The following is a 16757-nucleotide window of genomic DNA, read 5'->3' as shown; positions in this document are numbered from 1 at the left end:
CTGCCAGCGCGCCAACTCCATGAGTGACTTGTACTCCCCCAAAACCCCGAGTGCTGCTGTCAACGGAGGCCCGCGAAATGCCTTTGGAGGATACTGCCGGAATTTACTGTCCGACATCCCAGATATCGGAGGCCATAAGATGGCATCGGTTACGACCGAGGACACTCCTTCCTACAGTAATTACAATACTCTACCCTGTAGGAAGTCCCACTGCCTTTCCGAAGGAGCCACCAACCCACAAATTAGCCATAGTAACAGCATGCAAGGAAGAAGGGCAAAAACTACTCAGGTAAAGCAGTTTTATTCTATGTAAAACAGAAGTGCGTGCCATTTGCTAAGCTCTGTCTGTAGATAAAGGTATTCCAGGTTCTTCCAGGCTCTGTTTTCCTTCGACAACTCCTTTCCAGAGAGGGGTCTGTATCCAGGAGAGAGCTGAACTAATCGGTCTCCAGAGCTAGCTCGATCCCATCCCTGTTCCCTTCTTTATCGGCAACTCTGTGCCTTTTCCACTCTTCCCTGCCTCTGGAAAAGATAAATCTCCGTTTGCCAGCTAAAAATTTTCCTGTGTGTTTGGCAGTGCTGACATTGCCTTTTTTTCTAGAGTAGCTGCCAAAACCGATCACTCAGGGAGCACGCATGTGTTGGTTGTCTCCCTGCTCTGTGCCCTCCCTGCTCTGTCACCCTCCCCTGCCTGCACACGTGCAAGCACTCCTTGGCTCTCGTGGCTGGAAGCAAAGAAGAAACCTGTGAGTGTTTCCTCTTCCCTCCACTGTAAACGCTTGCTAGGTTGAAATTTCACTCTCCTAATTACCTGATGTTCACATCTGTGTAAAACATCACCCCAAACCAGTGCAATCCCCTTGCAGGATACTGCTCATCTTGCAAGCTGCAGTGCTCACCTGCTGTAATCTGAAAAATGGTGGGGGATGTAACTGTGTGGAGAAAAAAAAAAAAGCTGCTTCGCCTAACCAAGGAGGGTGTCATATCCTTCATCCTCTTAACAGACAGCACAGAGCCAAGATGAGCTCTTCTATCTGGTGCCCCTCCTTCACTCTAAACACAAGTCCTGTGACCTTTGCTTTGATGGCTGCTGTTGGGTCTTTATTATGTTTTGCCCTGCTGTTCTTAGCTGTTTTCTGCCCGATCGAGTGACACAGCACTGCCTTGCGATGCAAACGGCAATCCTGCTTTCAGTTAAGTGGCAGACTACTCTTGGAGAGGGGAAAAAAGGAGCTACAAATCCTGCCCACCTGTACAAGCTACTTGTGGTGTACACATTGTGAGCATATTGCACTCATTTTAAGTTCGTTTGTCTGCCTTGCTGGATCCTCTCAATGGAAGCCTAATGGAAGAGGCTGGCTGTGGCGGTTTTTACGTGCACTATTTTCTAGCTGTGGTCATCGGCTCAGAAACATGGCTGCGGGACATAGACAGAATAGTCTTAACAACGCAGGTCAGAGCCGTGCAGCAGATTGCATGCTTCAGTGCCTCCCCGGATTTTATTGCATGGTTTCTCCTACATATGCCACGCAGCATACACGCACCACGCCGCGTGACCCAGAAGAATTAAAAATCGGCACATTGCATCAAGGTTGAAGTCTGGCAGGCTTGCGTCCTGCTGATGGGCTGAGTGGCTGGCAGGACACCAGCATTACAGATAGCAGGCTGGGCAGCGTGAGTCAGGCAAAAAGCAGCGTGCCGCAGTGGAGGTGCAGGGCCGTGGGGATGCAGATGTCTGTTGTAGGGCAAGAAGAGTATGTCCCCTCTCCGTCGGCTGGCACTGACTTAGGAGAGCTGATGGGAAGGGATTGCTGAGAGACTTACTGGCTGTGCTTGATCTGTGGAGATGCACTGCTTCTAAATATAAAAACGACATGCTAAAACAGATGCTGCAGTGTCCCACAACACCAGCTTTGTACTTCAAAATCAGCTCTTTATTTTTGGAGGTATTTTTATGATGCGAGCGCAAAACCCATTGGTGCCTCATCAGCGTGGTGCAGGATTAAAAGCAAGAGAACAACAAGAAGTTAAAAAAAAAAAAAAGGGTGTTACTTGACAGCCTTAAACGTAACAGCTTTTGTGGAGATTGTTAGGTGCAACTGCTGCCTCCAGCTCGCTTTTAAGTATGTTTAAGAAAAAGAGAACAGTGTTGCTGGTGAACAATGAAGCATTTGTTTTTCTTCTTGGTGTCTAACTTGACTTTAAGATTCCTCTGAGGCTCTTAGTGAAAGTCACGAATTTGCGTAGCATTTTGCGGGGCCTCAGCCATTCCCAGGGAAATCACTCTGTGGGGCTGGTTTCACTAGCTGTATCTCCTAAACTAGGAGATGGTGGCTATAAGGCGTTTCAGTGGGGATTAATACCACGTATAAATTCAACAAAATTAAAGCTTTGGAAAGGTCAAAATTCCTTCCAAGTCTTTAATCCTAGCAGCATGCAGCAATGAAGTCGTATTAGCCCAAGCCTACCTTTAGCAAGCTTAGGGAAATGAGTGTCATTATACATTTGATAGATGCAACGAGGAGGAAGTCCAAATTTGCACACAAAGTAAAAGGACTAGTTCCTTGGTGAACCTGATTAGGTGTCTTTGGATGGGGCAAGAAGGAGGCAAGGGCAAGACACTAACCTTTCTCTGTATCAGGTCCCCAGTCCAACAATATCTCAGCACTTTGCTCATCTTTAATTGACAACCCTGGTATGACGTAGAGCATGATGGTTACCCTACCTGAGGTGGTGGAAGCTGAGATGTAGATGGCCTTACTCATTTGCTGTTAATGTCTTTCTTGGCACTGTGTTGGCCTGTGCCAGCCAGTACTTGGTCACAGTTGGGGAAATTTTGTTTCCTTCTGCCCTACCCAGTCTTTCAACACTTTCTCAATGGAGTTGACACTCTTAATGACCATCTTGATCATTACCCCAGCGCCTACCATTTGTGCCTTCATGCTGTAAAATATTTCATACTATAAAAACAATTTAGTGGAATGGGACAAAACTTTCATGTTATTTTCCAGCCTTTTGAACTGCCTTGTCCCACCCTAATCCCACAAAATAAATAGTTGTGTCTTAGGGCCACGGGGGCACCGCATAAAGGTGACCTAGGACCAAGTGTAGTATGGTGTTGGGCACAGTTTTCCTTCTTGACCTCCAGGCCAGTGACCTGTCAGCCTCCCTGTGTTAACAGTAGGTTCCTTGTTCAAAGTCACCTAACTGCGCCTCATAGCCAGAAGTAAGATTTTTTCCCAGATCGTTGTTGCTTGTCCTCAGAGGAATTTGTGTTTGTATTTGCCAGTGATTTTTTGGTTTTGTTTTGTTTTGTCTTTTAATTTTGGGAAGTCAGAGCTGTGATATGTGCATGATTTTTTTAGTCCCACCTGCCCTGGTCCTAGAAGTACTGAAAGGTCCTGATGGTCACTTGTAGGTCGAAGAGGTCCCCAAAAGCAGGAGATGCTGAGTGCAGTGTATGTCTGAGCCCGTGGCAATGGGCTTGTGCCCATGTGTTTGCTGAATCCCACCATGCATGTTCATATTTTCTAGCTGGGCTAAATTTATTAGAAGTTGTCAGTAGCTGTAATTTTGTGATGTGTTGACCACTGCTACCGGAAAAACACAGAATGTATCACAGAAAAGAGGTGTCAGAATCACAGCCATACATGTTTTTTTTATAATGCGTATCCACGGGTGCTTTACAAGTACGTGGTTTACACTAAAGCAAAAAAAAAAAAAAGAAAGAAAGAAAATCTCTCCCTTCCAAACTTAAACCTTAAATTGAACTGTGGGAGCGACTTTCCACTAATTGAGAAGAGCTTTTCAATACTGAAGAGGCAATTATATTCAATATGCACAAGTGATTAATATTCACAGGGCGGCTTTGGGGCACCTACGCAGCAGTTCTGTTTTTTGTAACATTTTAACATTAAGGTTTCAGATCTGCTTGAAGCAAGACTTCCCAGAGAGCTCTGCTGGGATCCTGTTTGGCTTATGGAGCTGATGTGATGTAGGTGGAAAAAGCTTAATTGGCTGACATTTTCACCCATGTTTGCAAGACGGGAGTCAAGCTCTCACTGGAAACAGCTTGTTCTGACTGTGGGTTGTGAGATCCCCAGGATCCTACAACCTGCTTGTTGGGATCCAGATTTTGTGAAATGGCCCTGTTGTGTCCTGCTTGCAGCTAAACATCTGCCTGCGGGAGACTCCCTCCTCCTCCTCCTCCTCCTGGTGGTGAATGTTCAGAGGCAAATGTAACCACATGTTCCGCTGCTGTAATGAGACCTAACTGAAGTTTTAGGAGAGGAAAGCTTGAGATTTGGTTTTGTGCCACTTCCAAGCCCATCTTGCCACCTCCTTGTTCCATGTTCCCCCCTCTGTGGGTAATTTCTGACAGTTCTATTCTTTAGACTATCAAATGCGGGGGTACAGCCTGCTGTAGGACGTGAATCTTTTTTGACTTTTCAAACTTTGCTACAAGGGCAGTCAGATGAAGACATCCTGCATGTGCAGAAGATGTTTTGATCACGTGCCAAAATCTGCTTGCCAGGCTGTGGTGCTGGCAGCATGTCTGATTATGGGTGTTTGCCGTGGATGGGCATGAGCCAACTCTACCTCACGCTGGCTTCAGCTGGACAGGTCCCACTCCTCCCCCTCTGATTTTTGTGATGGTTGAGGTGGTGATGGCAGTGGTCATCAAAGCCAGAGACCCCCCTGGGCTTCTAGTGCTGATATTTGCTTTGTGGGGGAAGACATTAGAAGTAGCTCCTATTGGGTGTGAAGCTGTGGGTGGACAGTCATTTCTAGGGGAGCAATGGTGTTTTAGAAGCAGTATTTAGAGCATAGTGTGACTCCTGTGTGCATTAAAATCCAGGGAGACGCATTGGTCAACGCATTTCTGCATGGTCCAACCACTCACACAGGAGAAGAGTGGCTCATTCCTCTCTACGCTTTATAGCCCTGTGTGTGATTTCCTCTGGAAAGCTCAGTTCCAGCGTTAGCATTACAGTGGGGCAGTCCTGGTTTTTAACATGGTTTTTGAGAAAGAACAGCTAGAAGATACGCCTCAGCTCTGCAGAGAGAGCAAAAGGTTTTTTACAGCATCTTCAGTCCAGTGTTGTGAAACTGAGCAGAGGGAATGAACAAACTTCCTGCCCGACTGACTTGGAAACTGCACCTCTTTCAGCGCCAGCCCCAGACTATGTCCTTGGCGCGTTAAATCCCCTTTTGTCCGATTTTCAAGTTTGTTACTATTCTTAGGCCTCTGTAGGTAGCCTGAAAGAATGTGGGATTGCAAGCCTATTAAAGAAAAATATATATAAGAAAATTTTGCAGAATATGTAGGAGCTGAAAACAAGGTTTTTGTGGGAATTAGATCTGTAGGTACAGAGACACCAGTCTGAAATTAGAATATCTTTCCAGTCAATATAATTTTTTTACTATCTCAGGGAGTTTTAATACAGGTTATAGTGTTTCATTACATTCTGTAGGATGGCTAAACTCCAGAGAGCTGATACTTGTTTTTAAGTTGTGTAAAACTTTTTCACAAATGGTTTTGTGACATAGAGGATATAACCTCAGAATGTAAAAAAGGACCGCACTGGGGCAATCACGCGAAAGCACCATCCATCCCAGTACCTCATTCCCTAAATACTAAGCTCACTGGAAAAGAAGGAAAGAAACTAAGAGAGTACAGGGTGAACTTTCGTTTCGGGCATTCTTCCCGACGCCAGAAGATTAGTGATTTGAGTCTTCCTCAGTGAGGAATGCATCCAAGGCTCTCAGGTTGACCTGTCCCCCATGAATTCTCTTTTCTGAAATAATTTTCTGCTTCTGGCTTCCACTGCATCCTGTTCAGTCTCTGTGTAACGCTTGTGACCTTACAGCCTGCTCTTGCAGCCCTCCTTGGTCATCGCTTTTCCAGGCAGAGTATCTTCAGCAGCTGAAGCTCTGCTTCTCTGAAAGTAATTCTGTACGTCTTGGTCTGTATTCTGGAAAACATAGCTATTTTCAACCTAAGTATGATTCTAATCGGGTTGACCCAGAACTTTCATCTTAGTCTTTTGACTCCAGATGGTATCAAAGAAAGAAAGACAATGTCATGTATAATTAAATTATAATTAGTGGCATATAGTTTAGCAAGTGCCTAAAAGTAAGATGTTACTGGTTTTCAGCTGTATTGTGCCCCTGTTAACATGGTCCTGCAGACTATGTGACCCTCCTTTCAGATGGAGGTTGTTCCCAGGGTCTCAAATATATCCTGAAGTGCACTCTGAATCTCCAGAAGCTGGAGATCCTCATGGTTAGTCTCGGGTGACTCAAGGGCGTGAATCCCACTGGTCACTTTGCTGACTCTTCAGGCAAACAACCCTATTAAAACCAAACAGGTCTGGTTTCAGCGACTAGCCACAGTGCACCAAGGTAAAGGAGGAGTGGAAATGGGCTTGAGGGAGAGGGTTAACCACTTCTTTTGGTGGCAACCCAAGCTTTCACCAGTGTAAACTGCATGCGAATCCACATCTCGGGTCCTGCTGGCTACTGATGTGGTCTGTCAGTGGGTCTGGATGACCAGACCCATTTAATGGCTAGACCAAATGAAATGTTCATAGCCTGGCTTACTGGAAGTGGTTTCAACGTGAGCCTGGAGGAAAGCTTGAACAAAAGGCTTTAGACCCAAACTCAAGAGGTCTTCCCTGCTCTGTCACCAGGCTGCCCTTCCCAGATGGATGAGATTAGACCAGGTATTGCGTATTCAGGATAATTTAAAGCAAACAGCAGTCACTCCCTTCAGAGCACACAACTGCTCTGATGTTGTCAGGGAAAGGAGAATGTGAAAATGAGTGTTTTGGTCTTCTCTGGCAAATATTTTGATAACTCTTTCGAAGATCTTAATTTGTTTTTCTTCCTTCGCTTTTGGTTTGAAGCCAATGGAAAGCAAATTAGCAGCCCTGATATCTGATATAGCTCTATTCAGGCATGTTTTTTTGAACAGTATGACTTCATCACTGATACTTCTGAAGTTCTTGTACCTTTGGCAATAGTTGTATTCTGTGTAAACCTATATATGCTGCAGGTTTTTAGTTTCAAGTACTTTCCACTTAAAAATCACAGACAGGTTGCTGCAGCTGCTTGTTTGCTGGGTTGTGCTTACTTAGATGAATGCAATTTGCAGTAGTGATCCTTTCCAGTGAAGTGCTCTGTTGAAATGTTTCTTTTCAGAGAGCTTCAGCATGTGATCCTGTGGCTAGTCATCATCCCAGATTGCAGACATTTTCCCGCTCCCTTAAGTTAAGTGATCGTTCAAGTGAACACCTCTCAGATAACCTATTTTGATTTCAAGATGCAATTCTAGCAGCTTTCCTCCTTTCCCACTTCTACCCTTTCAATTACATTTCTCAGTAAGAATTGCCTCTTCTTGGCACTAAGTGAACAAAAAGTAACCTAACCCTGTATTTTACTTCGAGGATTTTGGTTAGGCATGTTGCCATTTGTTTAACTTGAGCACAGTTAGGCAGTTGCATTAGTTTATGGTTAGCTCAATCACTCCAGAAACTTTCTTCAGCTGGGTGGTCCATTGGGGTGAAAGCAAGGTAAGTTTTGGAGGGTCCTCAACGTATCATTTGGGAACAGAGGGATTAAAGACTCTCGCTCCAGAGCTAAGACTTCCTCCCAGTGCTGGGGATGGAGAGCGGGTGTCCACTCCAGGTCTGTACAGATGTCAGAAGCCGTGTGCAGGGACCACACTGTAAGAGGCTTTACTGCATTACGGGTTGGTTCTTGTTCATGGTATGATATGATTTACCATTATGTGACTTAGCACCCCTTAAAAGTCAGTACTAAAGCCAGGGAAAAGCCAGTGTGCTCAGGTCTCCTGGTGGTGTTTCATGCTGTTTCCAGCTAAGGGCCCTGTCGTCCTTTGTGCGTTCTTTTGCAAGTTTGGATTTCTCTTGTGTTACTAAGAAGCAAAATCAAAATATACTCCCCCTTCCCTTTCCCCAGCTCTCAGGGATGCAAAACTAACTTTCTGAACATGAACAGATCACAAGCTGATGCCACAACTATCCTGAGTTAGTGAAGAGCTCACGTACCATAGAGAGAAAGCAGGCTGTGGCATATATTTGCCTGTAGGTTTATGAGAGACAGTTTCATTTTTGACATTTTATATCTCACAGCTGACAAGTCCTCCAGAATTGTATTTTCCTGACTGCTGCAGAAGCCCTTGTGGGTCCATAATTTGCCTTTAAGGCATCTTAAGTCAGCTAAGAAAACCAGGCTTCTTGGGGAAGCATGGTGGTCTACAAAGATGATCTTTCTGGAAGGGCCTGCATATTAGCTGGAAAATGTTTGGAGTGTCAGTGAACAAAAAACGCTTAACATCAAGTGAAGGAACCAAGGAAATGAGGTTGATGGATGCTTGATATGTTGGTGTTTGCTCCCTGCCTGTGCAGGGAATGAAGGAACAAAGTGGTTGCACGTCTCCTTCCATTATTCGAGTCTCTTTTGAGTGGCTGGCACCCAGTGCTTCGTCTGTCTTTCCAGGGTGCCAAATTACACTGTACAGCATTCATCACGACAAGTCCACAAAGGAATCCTGGAATTGAAATCCATGCCTTAAGACTTTCCCAGGGATTGGGACTTGGCCAGAAATCTGTGACTGTGATTCATCCTTTCGTAACAAAGAGTGAAGCTTACTGCTTGAAAAATATCTCAAGGTCTGGGCTAGTACCTTTTTTGTTGGGAGTAAATTTGGTTTCAGAGATCCATGGCCAAAGCCTGCTTACTTATTAAACCACTCTGAGCAGCTTTAATAACACATGTAAGGGATTGTTGGGGGTTTGTTTATTTATTTATTTATCGATTCTTTCTGACATCTGATGAACTGCTGCACCAGTGTGGTGAGTGCACAGAAGTAGGAACAAAAGCTGTTTGTCCCTGTCAGTATCCAACCTCTTTGAATTTCCAAAGGTAACAAACCCAGCTTTGCAGTCTAGTACCCGTATACAAATTGCAATTGGCTTGTAACTGTACCACAGGGGGCTTGGGAGCCCTCCCGGGAGGTGTAGTCAAGAACCAACCAATCCAACATAAAACCGCAGTTGGCGTGTGTTGGTTTAGTTGTGCAAAGCCTGCTGTTAATCTGGTGCAGCCTGGCTGTTTCTCAGATAGTGCTGTTCTCTTGTATGCAGGCCTGTAAGTATCTTCAAAACTTTCTTTAGTATTAACTCCCAGCATCTTGTGGAGGGGCTGTGTTGCTGCAGTGGCAGGTCTGCTTCATGTCATTATTATAATCCCTCTGACTTTACAGTGAGTGACGTGGACACAATTCAGTGTGTTTGTCACAGTCTTCAAAACTGTATTCCTCCCAGAGAGAACGAGCTATGGGGTTTAAAGCTCCATTGCAGCTTGAAAATCATTTCTCCCACTCAGGTTTCAACTGCAATTTATGATTTATCTGCTTCTTTGAATGTTTTCATGCTTTTCAAGACAGATAAATCCAATACATTCATTACCAGCTGCTCAGGTAACACTGGAGAAATGATTTAATTTTGATTTGGAGCAAATTGTACCTTAACAGACCACCTTGGCCATCAAATGATGGTAGAGCCAGTACTGAAAAGAAAGGAGAAACACTTATCAGGCCAATCTTTTTCTACATAGGAGCTTCAAAGAGACACCAGGCACATAAAAGCATGCAAACCATCAGACTGCTTACCCATCTATTTTAAATGTATTCCATGGTGCTTGCCTAACTAGCAACCAGACAGGTTATGTGCAGTTTCAGGATGTTGCTGAAAATGAACACCTCATTGCTCTGTTGCCAAACAAGACGGGGAACAGAGGATTTGCATTCTCTTGGAGGAAGCCCCTTCCAAAGAAAAAACCCACTTAGTCGCGTTTTACTGATGAGTGCTTTCAATTTAATGGTTAATTTAGAAAGAAGTATTAACCACATAAGGAACTGCTTATACTAGGGAAGTAAGAGTTTTCCTACAAAATCAGTCCCATGTGCCTAAAGTGCCCATGAATCAGTGCTGTCAGTCAAGTGGGAGGAAGAGATTCACCACGCCATTTTACTAGTGTCTGTAACAGGGCTGTTGGAGGGGAGCTTGGTAAATGCATCGTTATTGCGAGCGCTCTGAATGTGTCCAGTCATGAATCAGAAAATTTGGCAAGGCTTATCCCATCCAGTGGTCTCTCGCTAGCAGAGGCCAGTACCAAGCATGCTTGACAAGGGGAAAAAGATACCTGGAACCTGCACCAAATCTTTTTTCCTGATTTTTGCTAGCTGAAGGTAGTAATTTTTCTAAAAAGGGTTTTTTCCTTTTTATCTTCTAAGCAAGAATTTTTAACAAATGTGGCTATAGTGGACATATAGAGGTACGAGCATCATGTGAGTATGCAAAAGCTACAGCACGGAGTTCATTAGCTTGATGTAGCTTGCATTACAATTTTATTCCCCAGTGGCTTGTTTTCCATGAAACCCAGTGTTCATGTGAAGAAAAAACATTATATTTAAGTGGGTTGCTAATACTTTCACTAATATTTTAGCCAATTGGTTCATCAGTTAAATTGCTCTCTGCATTTGATGGGGCTGTGATAATTCCGCTTCATTACGCTCGAATGCTGGTGAGCTGTCCTGGCACATGGCCCGCTTGCTGGGCCTTGCTGCATTCTTGTTGGTAACAACAACATTCATTCTGTTTGTGGTTTCTTGTTCTGTGGTGTTCTCTCTCTGGCGTCGGACATTCCACCTTTCCCTCTGTTACTGTCTGCTGACCCTCCTTCATAAACCCTGGGCGTTTAAAACCAATTTAGTAGCACTGCCACTGTATGAAACAGTGCTGGTCCTCTGTCATCTTCAGCAGCAGCAGGGATCCCAGATCTTGGTGGAAGTTGTTCTACCTATCGCCTGCCCATCAAGGCACACAGTCGCTACAGCCTGGTTAGTTCCCTTCTTGATCCAGTGGTCTTTAAGTGACTTTCTTCCTGCTTTCCACAGACCAGTCTTGAATTGAAGGGACAAAGTCCCCTTTTGTTCAATTTGTTGTCTCTATGGACTGAGACCTGTTGTGTTTGCAAAATGCCAAGAACTGCAATTCCCACGACTTCCCCCATCTCTGTCTTGGAGTAAATATGCTTTTTTTTCTTTGACACATGCGTTTTGCTTGGTGTGACCAATTTAACGATTTCCACCTCTCTCTCGCTTTGCCCTATCGTCTTCCCACGCGTGAAGCTGGGTAAACATCAGTGGGAAGGCTAAGTGGCGCAGCACAGATTTTAGTTCCAGTCTTCCATTTGATTCCTGGTCTCTCCAGGGAAAAAAATATTCCTCTGTGTGGAGACAGCTCTTTGCCAGCCTGAAAATACAAAACACAACATCTCTGGCAAGGTGCGAGATATCAGGTGCAGTGTCCTGAGTCTTACACATACCTGAATGAAACTTTTTGGGTTTTTAACCAGTGAAATAAAACAGAGTCCCTTGATGACCACGATGTTGGTGATTTGTTGTAATGTGTGTATAATGTCCAAACCTGCGGGCTTCAGGAACTGCATTCTGCAGTCTTCCATTGTCTTCCTGCTTCCATGATGTGTCTGGCACATGTCATTGGCAACATGATGGAGAGTCGCGGGAACTCTGGGCAGGAGTCAGAGGGGTGAGTAGTGAAGGCTGAGTTATGTCGGTAGTTCACTCTTGGCCTCAGGAGTCTTTGCCTGGGAAACCCCTTCTGCTGAGGAGTGAAATGTCTGTTTTGTTAGCAAGCCTCTGTGGCACGTCCTGTCATGGACCTGGGATGGTAATAAGTCTTCCTTGGAGGAGAGAGACATTGCTGTCACCCGTGGGGTTTTTTGAAAACCTGAGCAGGAAATGTGAGTAATTTTTAAATAGCTCTCATCAAGGTTATGCAAGTTAGCTTTGCTTCTGGGCAGTAACCTGTGGTGGCCATGTCAGTTGGTACTCTGAAGCTGGACACAAAACTACGTACCCACAGCAGTCTCTTCAGCGGAGAGCCATGCTGCTCATGTTTTGAGCTGGGATGCTTAATTTTCAGCATCCTCATTTGAAAATCGCTGTGCCCACAGCGATGTGTTCATCAAACCCTGCTAGGTTTTCTTGCTTGGCTTGGAAGTGTTACCCCTTTGGCTCAGCACATTTCTGCAGAGGCACAATACTAAACCTCTGTACTTTCTGCTGAACTCTTAGTTGAATGTCCTTCAGTGTGAGACAGCCAGAGCAGATGCTGTTTGCTTCTTGAGAGCTTTTCATACCCTCTCATGAGAACAAGCTGACATTGCAGGAGGAGCTCAGAAGTCAGAGAACTGTGCAATGAATGCTCTTAACCCTACTAACCCCGAGACCGATCTTCTCATGCAGCAGACTTCCGAAAGTGCTAAGCTCTCTCAATGCGACGTTTCATAATTCATGAGCGTGAACAATATTAGCAGGGTGTAGGTTTTGAACCCTTCTGACCTTTGTATGCTCAGACCCTCCTCCTACCAAAGGGCTTGCATTGGTTGGCAAAATGTCTTTGATATGGCATATTTAAGAGAGGAAAAGGGAGTGGAGGGAGCAGAGGCTGATTAGGGGCAGTGCTGCAGCATTATGCTGACAAGGCTGTTTGCCCCATCCAGCCTATCATTTGCACTGTGGTAAAGATAAAAAGATGTGTGCAAAACACAATTTAATCACGTGAGCGTATATAGCATTCACTTTGAGTTTTCCATCCTTTCATTTGTTTATAAATAGCCTGTTTATCAGTTATGGAGTATAATCCACATTTATGGGTGGGGAAACTGAGGCAATTAATGCTGTGTCACACCGAGATTACCCAAGAAGGCGGCTGCATTGCACTGGACACGAGCAACCGTGAGAGCCTGCATTGCAGTGCTGTGCTTTATCATCTCTGGGTGCACTTCTGCTTTTGGAAAAACACCCCATCTGCTAAAAAGCACCAAGAAAGTTTTGTGCATACACTGGCTGGCAAAATTACAAATCCTGTCTCCCTCAAGTTGGTGGTCTGTTTGAGTAGCTCTTTATTTTTTTTAAACTGACTAATTCTAGTTGAAGCAAGAATATGCTTCCTAAAATTTACATCAGCTAAAATTTTGGAATTGACTCTTCTTGTGTAGCAAGGATAAAATAATTATGAGACAGATTGTATATTTATTAAATCATTAACCTAAAATAAAAATCTCAAAACCTCAAATAATTTTTGCTGCCACTGTTGCACAGTGTTCACTGCAGAACGCAGATTTGTTTGCGCTATGTGAGCGGCACGCATTTTCTTTTTAAAAAAGTTAGGAAGGCAGGAAGGCCCCAGAACAAATGCAAACTTCAGTCATTCTATGTGAAGAATTATCCACGTGAAGACGGAGATCCGGTTCCGTTCTTTGGCGCTCTGGTTTTATGCCGATGTAGCTGTGTTGGCAGAGAGGCAGTACTCGTGTGAGTGTCGAGCAGCTGTGCCAGTGCTGGCTGCCTTACACATGGGTCTCAAATGGAGTGCTGTCATCAGAAGTTGCACCAGCCAGCTCTTTGTGATGGAGTGCAAAAACTCGGCTGAGGCAGTGTTTTGTAAACACCGGTTTCTGAGCAGCACCAGTTTCCCTCTCCAGATATCCCTCCTTGTGCTGCAAGAGATGGAAAGGTAATTGGCTTCCAAAAAAACAAGTGTATTGGAAGAGCAGGAAAAGACGTGTTTGTAAGGACTACTCTGTACGGGTAGATGACTGCACTTACTGGAAGTCCTGCTGAGTTCATTCACTTGCGGTGGGAGTAGAGGAATATTGGCCTGTCCGGAACAGCTTGCCTATCACTAATGTGTTGCATTAAATAACCAGAGTGACTAGGATAACTGCTCATTGAGTGGAGAAGGAAGTGCTTATTCTTCCAGCTGGACTCCAAGTCTCCCCTGAGGGGTAGCGTTTATAAAGAACGAGTCCATCCGTTACAAATTAAGGTCTTAAAAGTGAGTCAAATTCAGCAATGCCACCCCCTCACCCTAAGGTTTCCTCATCCAGCTCTTGCTCCACAGGAGGAAGGTTTCAAACAGAGCTCAGTGGAGGCTTTCTCGGTTTCCGCAGAGCTGCTCTTAGATGCATAGAAAACGGGTGCTTGAAATAACACCTAGAAGCTTGTTTTCTCTCCAAATAAATACTGCATTCTGCCACCTCTTCTCAGAGACTTCTTGTTTTTTTAAACTTATAAATCAAACACCAGCTGCTCTTGCAGGAGAGGTAGGGGCTGAAATTCTGTTGTTTTGGCCGTATTTCTCACCTCTTTGCATCTTCTTCCCTGGCTCCATCTTCTCCCAGGTGTCTAACGTATTTGTTTCCACTTAGAGGGCTTGGCCTTTATTTGTCCTCCTTCAAAAAGTGCCAAAAAGGTGCATTTGACTGCTGAGATGGTAGTGGTTAGCCCTCTTTGGGCACTAGCAGGGGACAGGCTGAGCCACTAAGGCTTTGAAACCTGAATTTGGTTGTGTTGTTTCCTGTCTTGCTCAAGCCGGCCATGTTCATGTCTCTTCTGATCCTTCAACTGCAAGTTCTTGGGGTCCAGGAAGGGTCTTCTGTGACGGTATTTTGGCAGAGTCTATCGCCATGGGATTTGACAGGGGGTATCACGTGGCCCATTGTTAGTGTTTGAGATGTAGAAGTGACACAAAACAGAATTAATCTCAAATATATTTAATTCTTAGGAGAGAAAAAATTAAATCCCTTTTTAGTTATATAATTTGCAAATTATGATTTTGGAATGACCAAAATGTATCCTCAAATGTAGGTGTGAGCGTACAATATCAATGTTTTCTTTCCAAAATGTGTAGGTTGATTGCTGCTTTTCTTGACACTGCCGATTTTTTGCTACCATATGTTCTCCTTTTGCAAAACCTTTAGCACTGTTAGCTAATGTAAACAGATGATGATGCATCTTATATTCCAAAATGCTAAAGCTGTAGTGGCATCACCTGAAATTGTGCGTGTGTGACTTGTCTTTCCGAAACTGTGCTGGAAGTTCTGCCTACCCCACCTTTTCTTCCAGTTGTTCATCTTCAGAAGAAAAAGAGATGAGGGATTTCCAGTGCCAGACAAAATGAGGGTGTGATGAAATGTGGTGCCACCTGGGTGTTCCAGGTTCTGTCATTGTCTCCAGAAGGCCAGGCTCAGCCAGGGTCTTCATCTCACGCTGTGTCTCTCTTGCAACTAGGACGTCAACGCAGGCGAGGGGAGCGAGTTCACCGACAGCGGAATCGAGGGAGCAGCCACGGACACCGACCTCCTTTCTAGACGCTCCAATGCTACCACCTCGAGTTACTCCCCAACGGCCAGTCGGGCTTTCATCGGCAGTGACAGTGGGAGCAGCTCGACGGGTGACGGGCTTCGCCAGGGAGTGTATGAGAACTTCCGCCGAGAGCTGGAGATGAGCACCAACAACAGCGAGAACCTGGAGGAGGCCGGCTCTGCCCTCAGTGATGAGCAGAGCAGCGGCACCCTCAGCTCCCCTGGGCAGTCCGACATCCTTCTGACAGCTGCCCAGGGCACGGTTCGGAAAGCTGGCGCTCTGGCAGTGAAAAACTTCCTGGTGCACAAAAAGAACAAGAAAGTGGAGTCAGCCACACGCAGGAAATGGAAGCACTACTGGGTTTCCCTGAAAGGTACGGAGGAAGCGTGCAAGGGTTCGTCCAGCTGGGTGTCTGTGGAGTTCGTTGGGTTGTGTATTGCTGCAGATGAAGAAACCAACAGCCTAGACTCTTAACAAAAGTTGCTGTGAACTTCAGTGTAATTAACATCCATATGAGGAAGTGGTCCTGATGTTTCTCAGAGGGGGCTTTTATCTGATGGTTGCTGACACTTACATTATGGCATGAGTGTGGTCCAAGCAAGATGCATGACTGAGCCACACCAAAGCGGGGTTCATACTCTGCTTTGCGTTGTGCTGGCATCACCTGGGAGGGGCTTCCCTGAGCACTAGGTGAGGTTAAGAAGCACGTCTGTGGCTTGCTGACAGACTAATACCTGTGTGCAGCCACAGGCACAGGACAGCGGGAGTTTGCTAGTGGTGGTGCTGGCTGCTGGCATGCATTCAAGCACTGGCTCCATCTTTGCATGTATTCCTCTCACCATTTCCTCTCCTTCTCTGAGATGTGCTTCACGAGTAGAAACACCTTGTGAGTTGCAACACATTTAATGGTGTGGTCAGGAAGCTGTGGTTTGGCCGTTGAGGCTGGCTTGTGACCTGGGAGACGTTGGCTCTGGCTGTATCACTCATCTTGCGGTGGGCAGCCCTAAGCGCCCGGCCACCCTGCCAGCCTCTTTGGCTGCCGGGGCCACAAACCCTTTTCTCTCTGAATTTTTGCAGTTCTTGTTAGGAGTGTGCTCCAGCCTGGTTCAGGAACTGAGTGCTTTCAAATATACATAAATTTTAACAGAGCAGTGAAACTCAGGAGCTGGCCTCCTAAGGCAACCTCTGATTAATCTTCATGGGGCTGCATCAGCAGCAAACCAGGAAAAAATGCTTGCACTGGGGCTGGCCCTGCTCTCCTCTGCCGCAACTGGCCTCCCCTGTGAGCCAGGGGAGGCAAAGCCATGTCTCCAGCTGCAGGAGGGGTTACCAAACAGCTCAGTACCGTTAAAGTCCGGTTTTGCCTGCAGAGCGCATATTTTAGAGCACTATTTCTTTTTGATTTGCAGCACTATTTTAAAACCAACAGCAAAGTAGCAAAATTAGGTGCCAGCTCTTCCTTGGGGTGGTTAGAGACATTGAGGAAGTGGGGAGA

General features: G+C 45.4%; 1 protein-coding gene across 1 annotated transcript in view; it reads left to right on the top strand.

Moving 5' to 3' along the window:
- Positions 1–16757, top strand: part of TIAM1 (T-cell lymphoma invasion and metastasis 1) — an 82739-nt gene that overhangs the window by 840 nt on the left and 65142 nt on the right. Inside the window, exons 2-3 of the mRNA XM_010131373.1 lie at positions 1–289; positions 15188–15635. The exon at positions 1–289 is cut by the window's left edge and continues 21 nt beyond it. Of these exons, the coding sequence (XP_010129675.1) occupies positions 1–289; positions 15188–15635 (737 nt within the window). The remainder of the gene's footprint in view (positions 290–15187; positions 15636–16757) is intronic.

The sequence above is a fragment of the Buceros rhinoceros genome, unplaced genomic scaffold (assembly GCF_000710305.1).
Source record: "Buceros rhinoceros silvestris isolate BGI_N320 unplaced genomic scaffold, ASM71030v1 scaffold692, whole genome shotgun sequence".
Lineage (NCBI taxonomy): Eukaryota > Metazoa > Chordata > Aves > Bucerotiformes > Bucerotidae > Buceros > Buceros rhinoceros.
The sequence above is the reverse complement of the archived record's forward strand: the minus strand, read 5'-3'. Positions and strand labels throughout refer to the sequence as shown.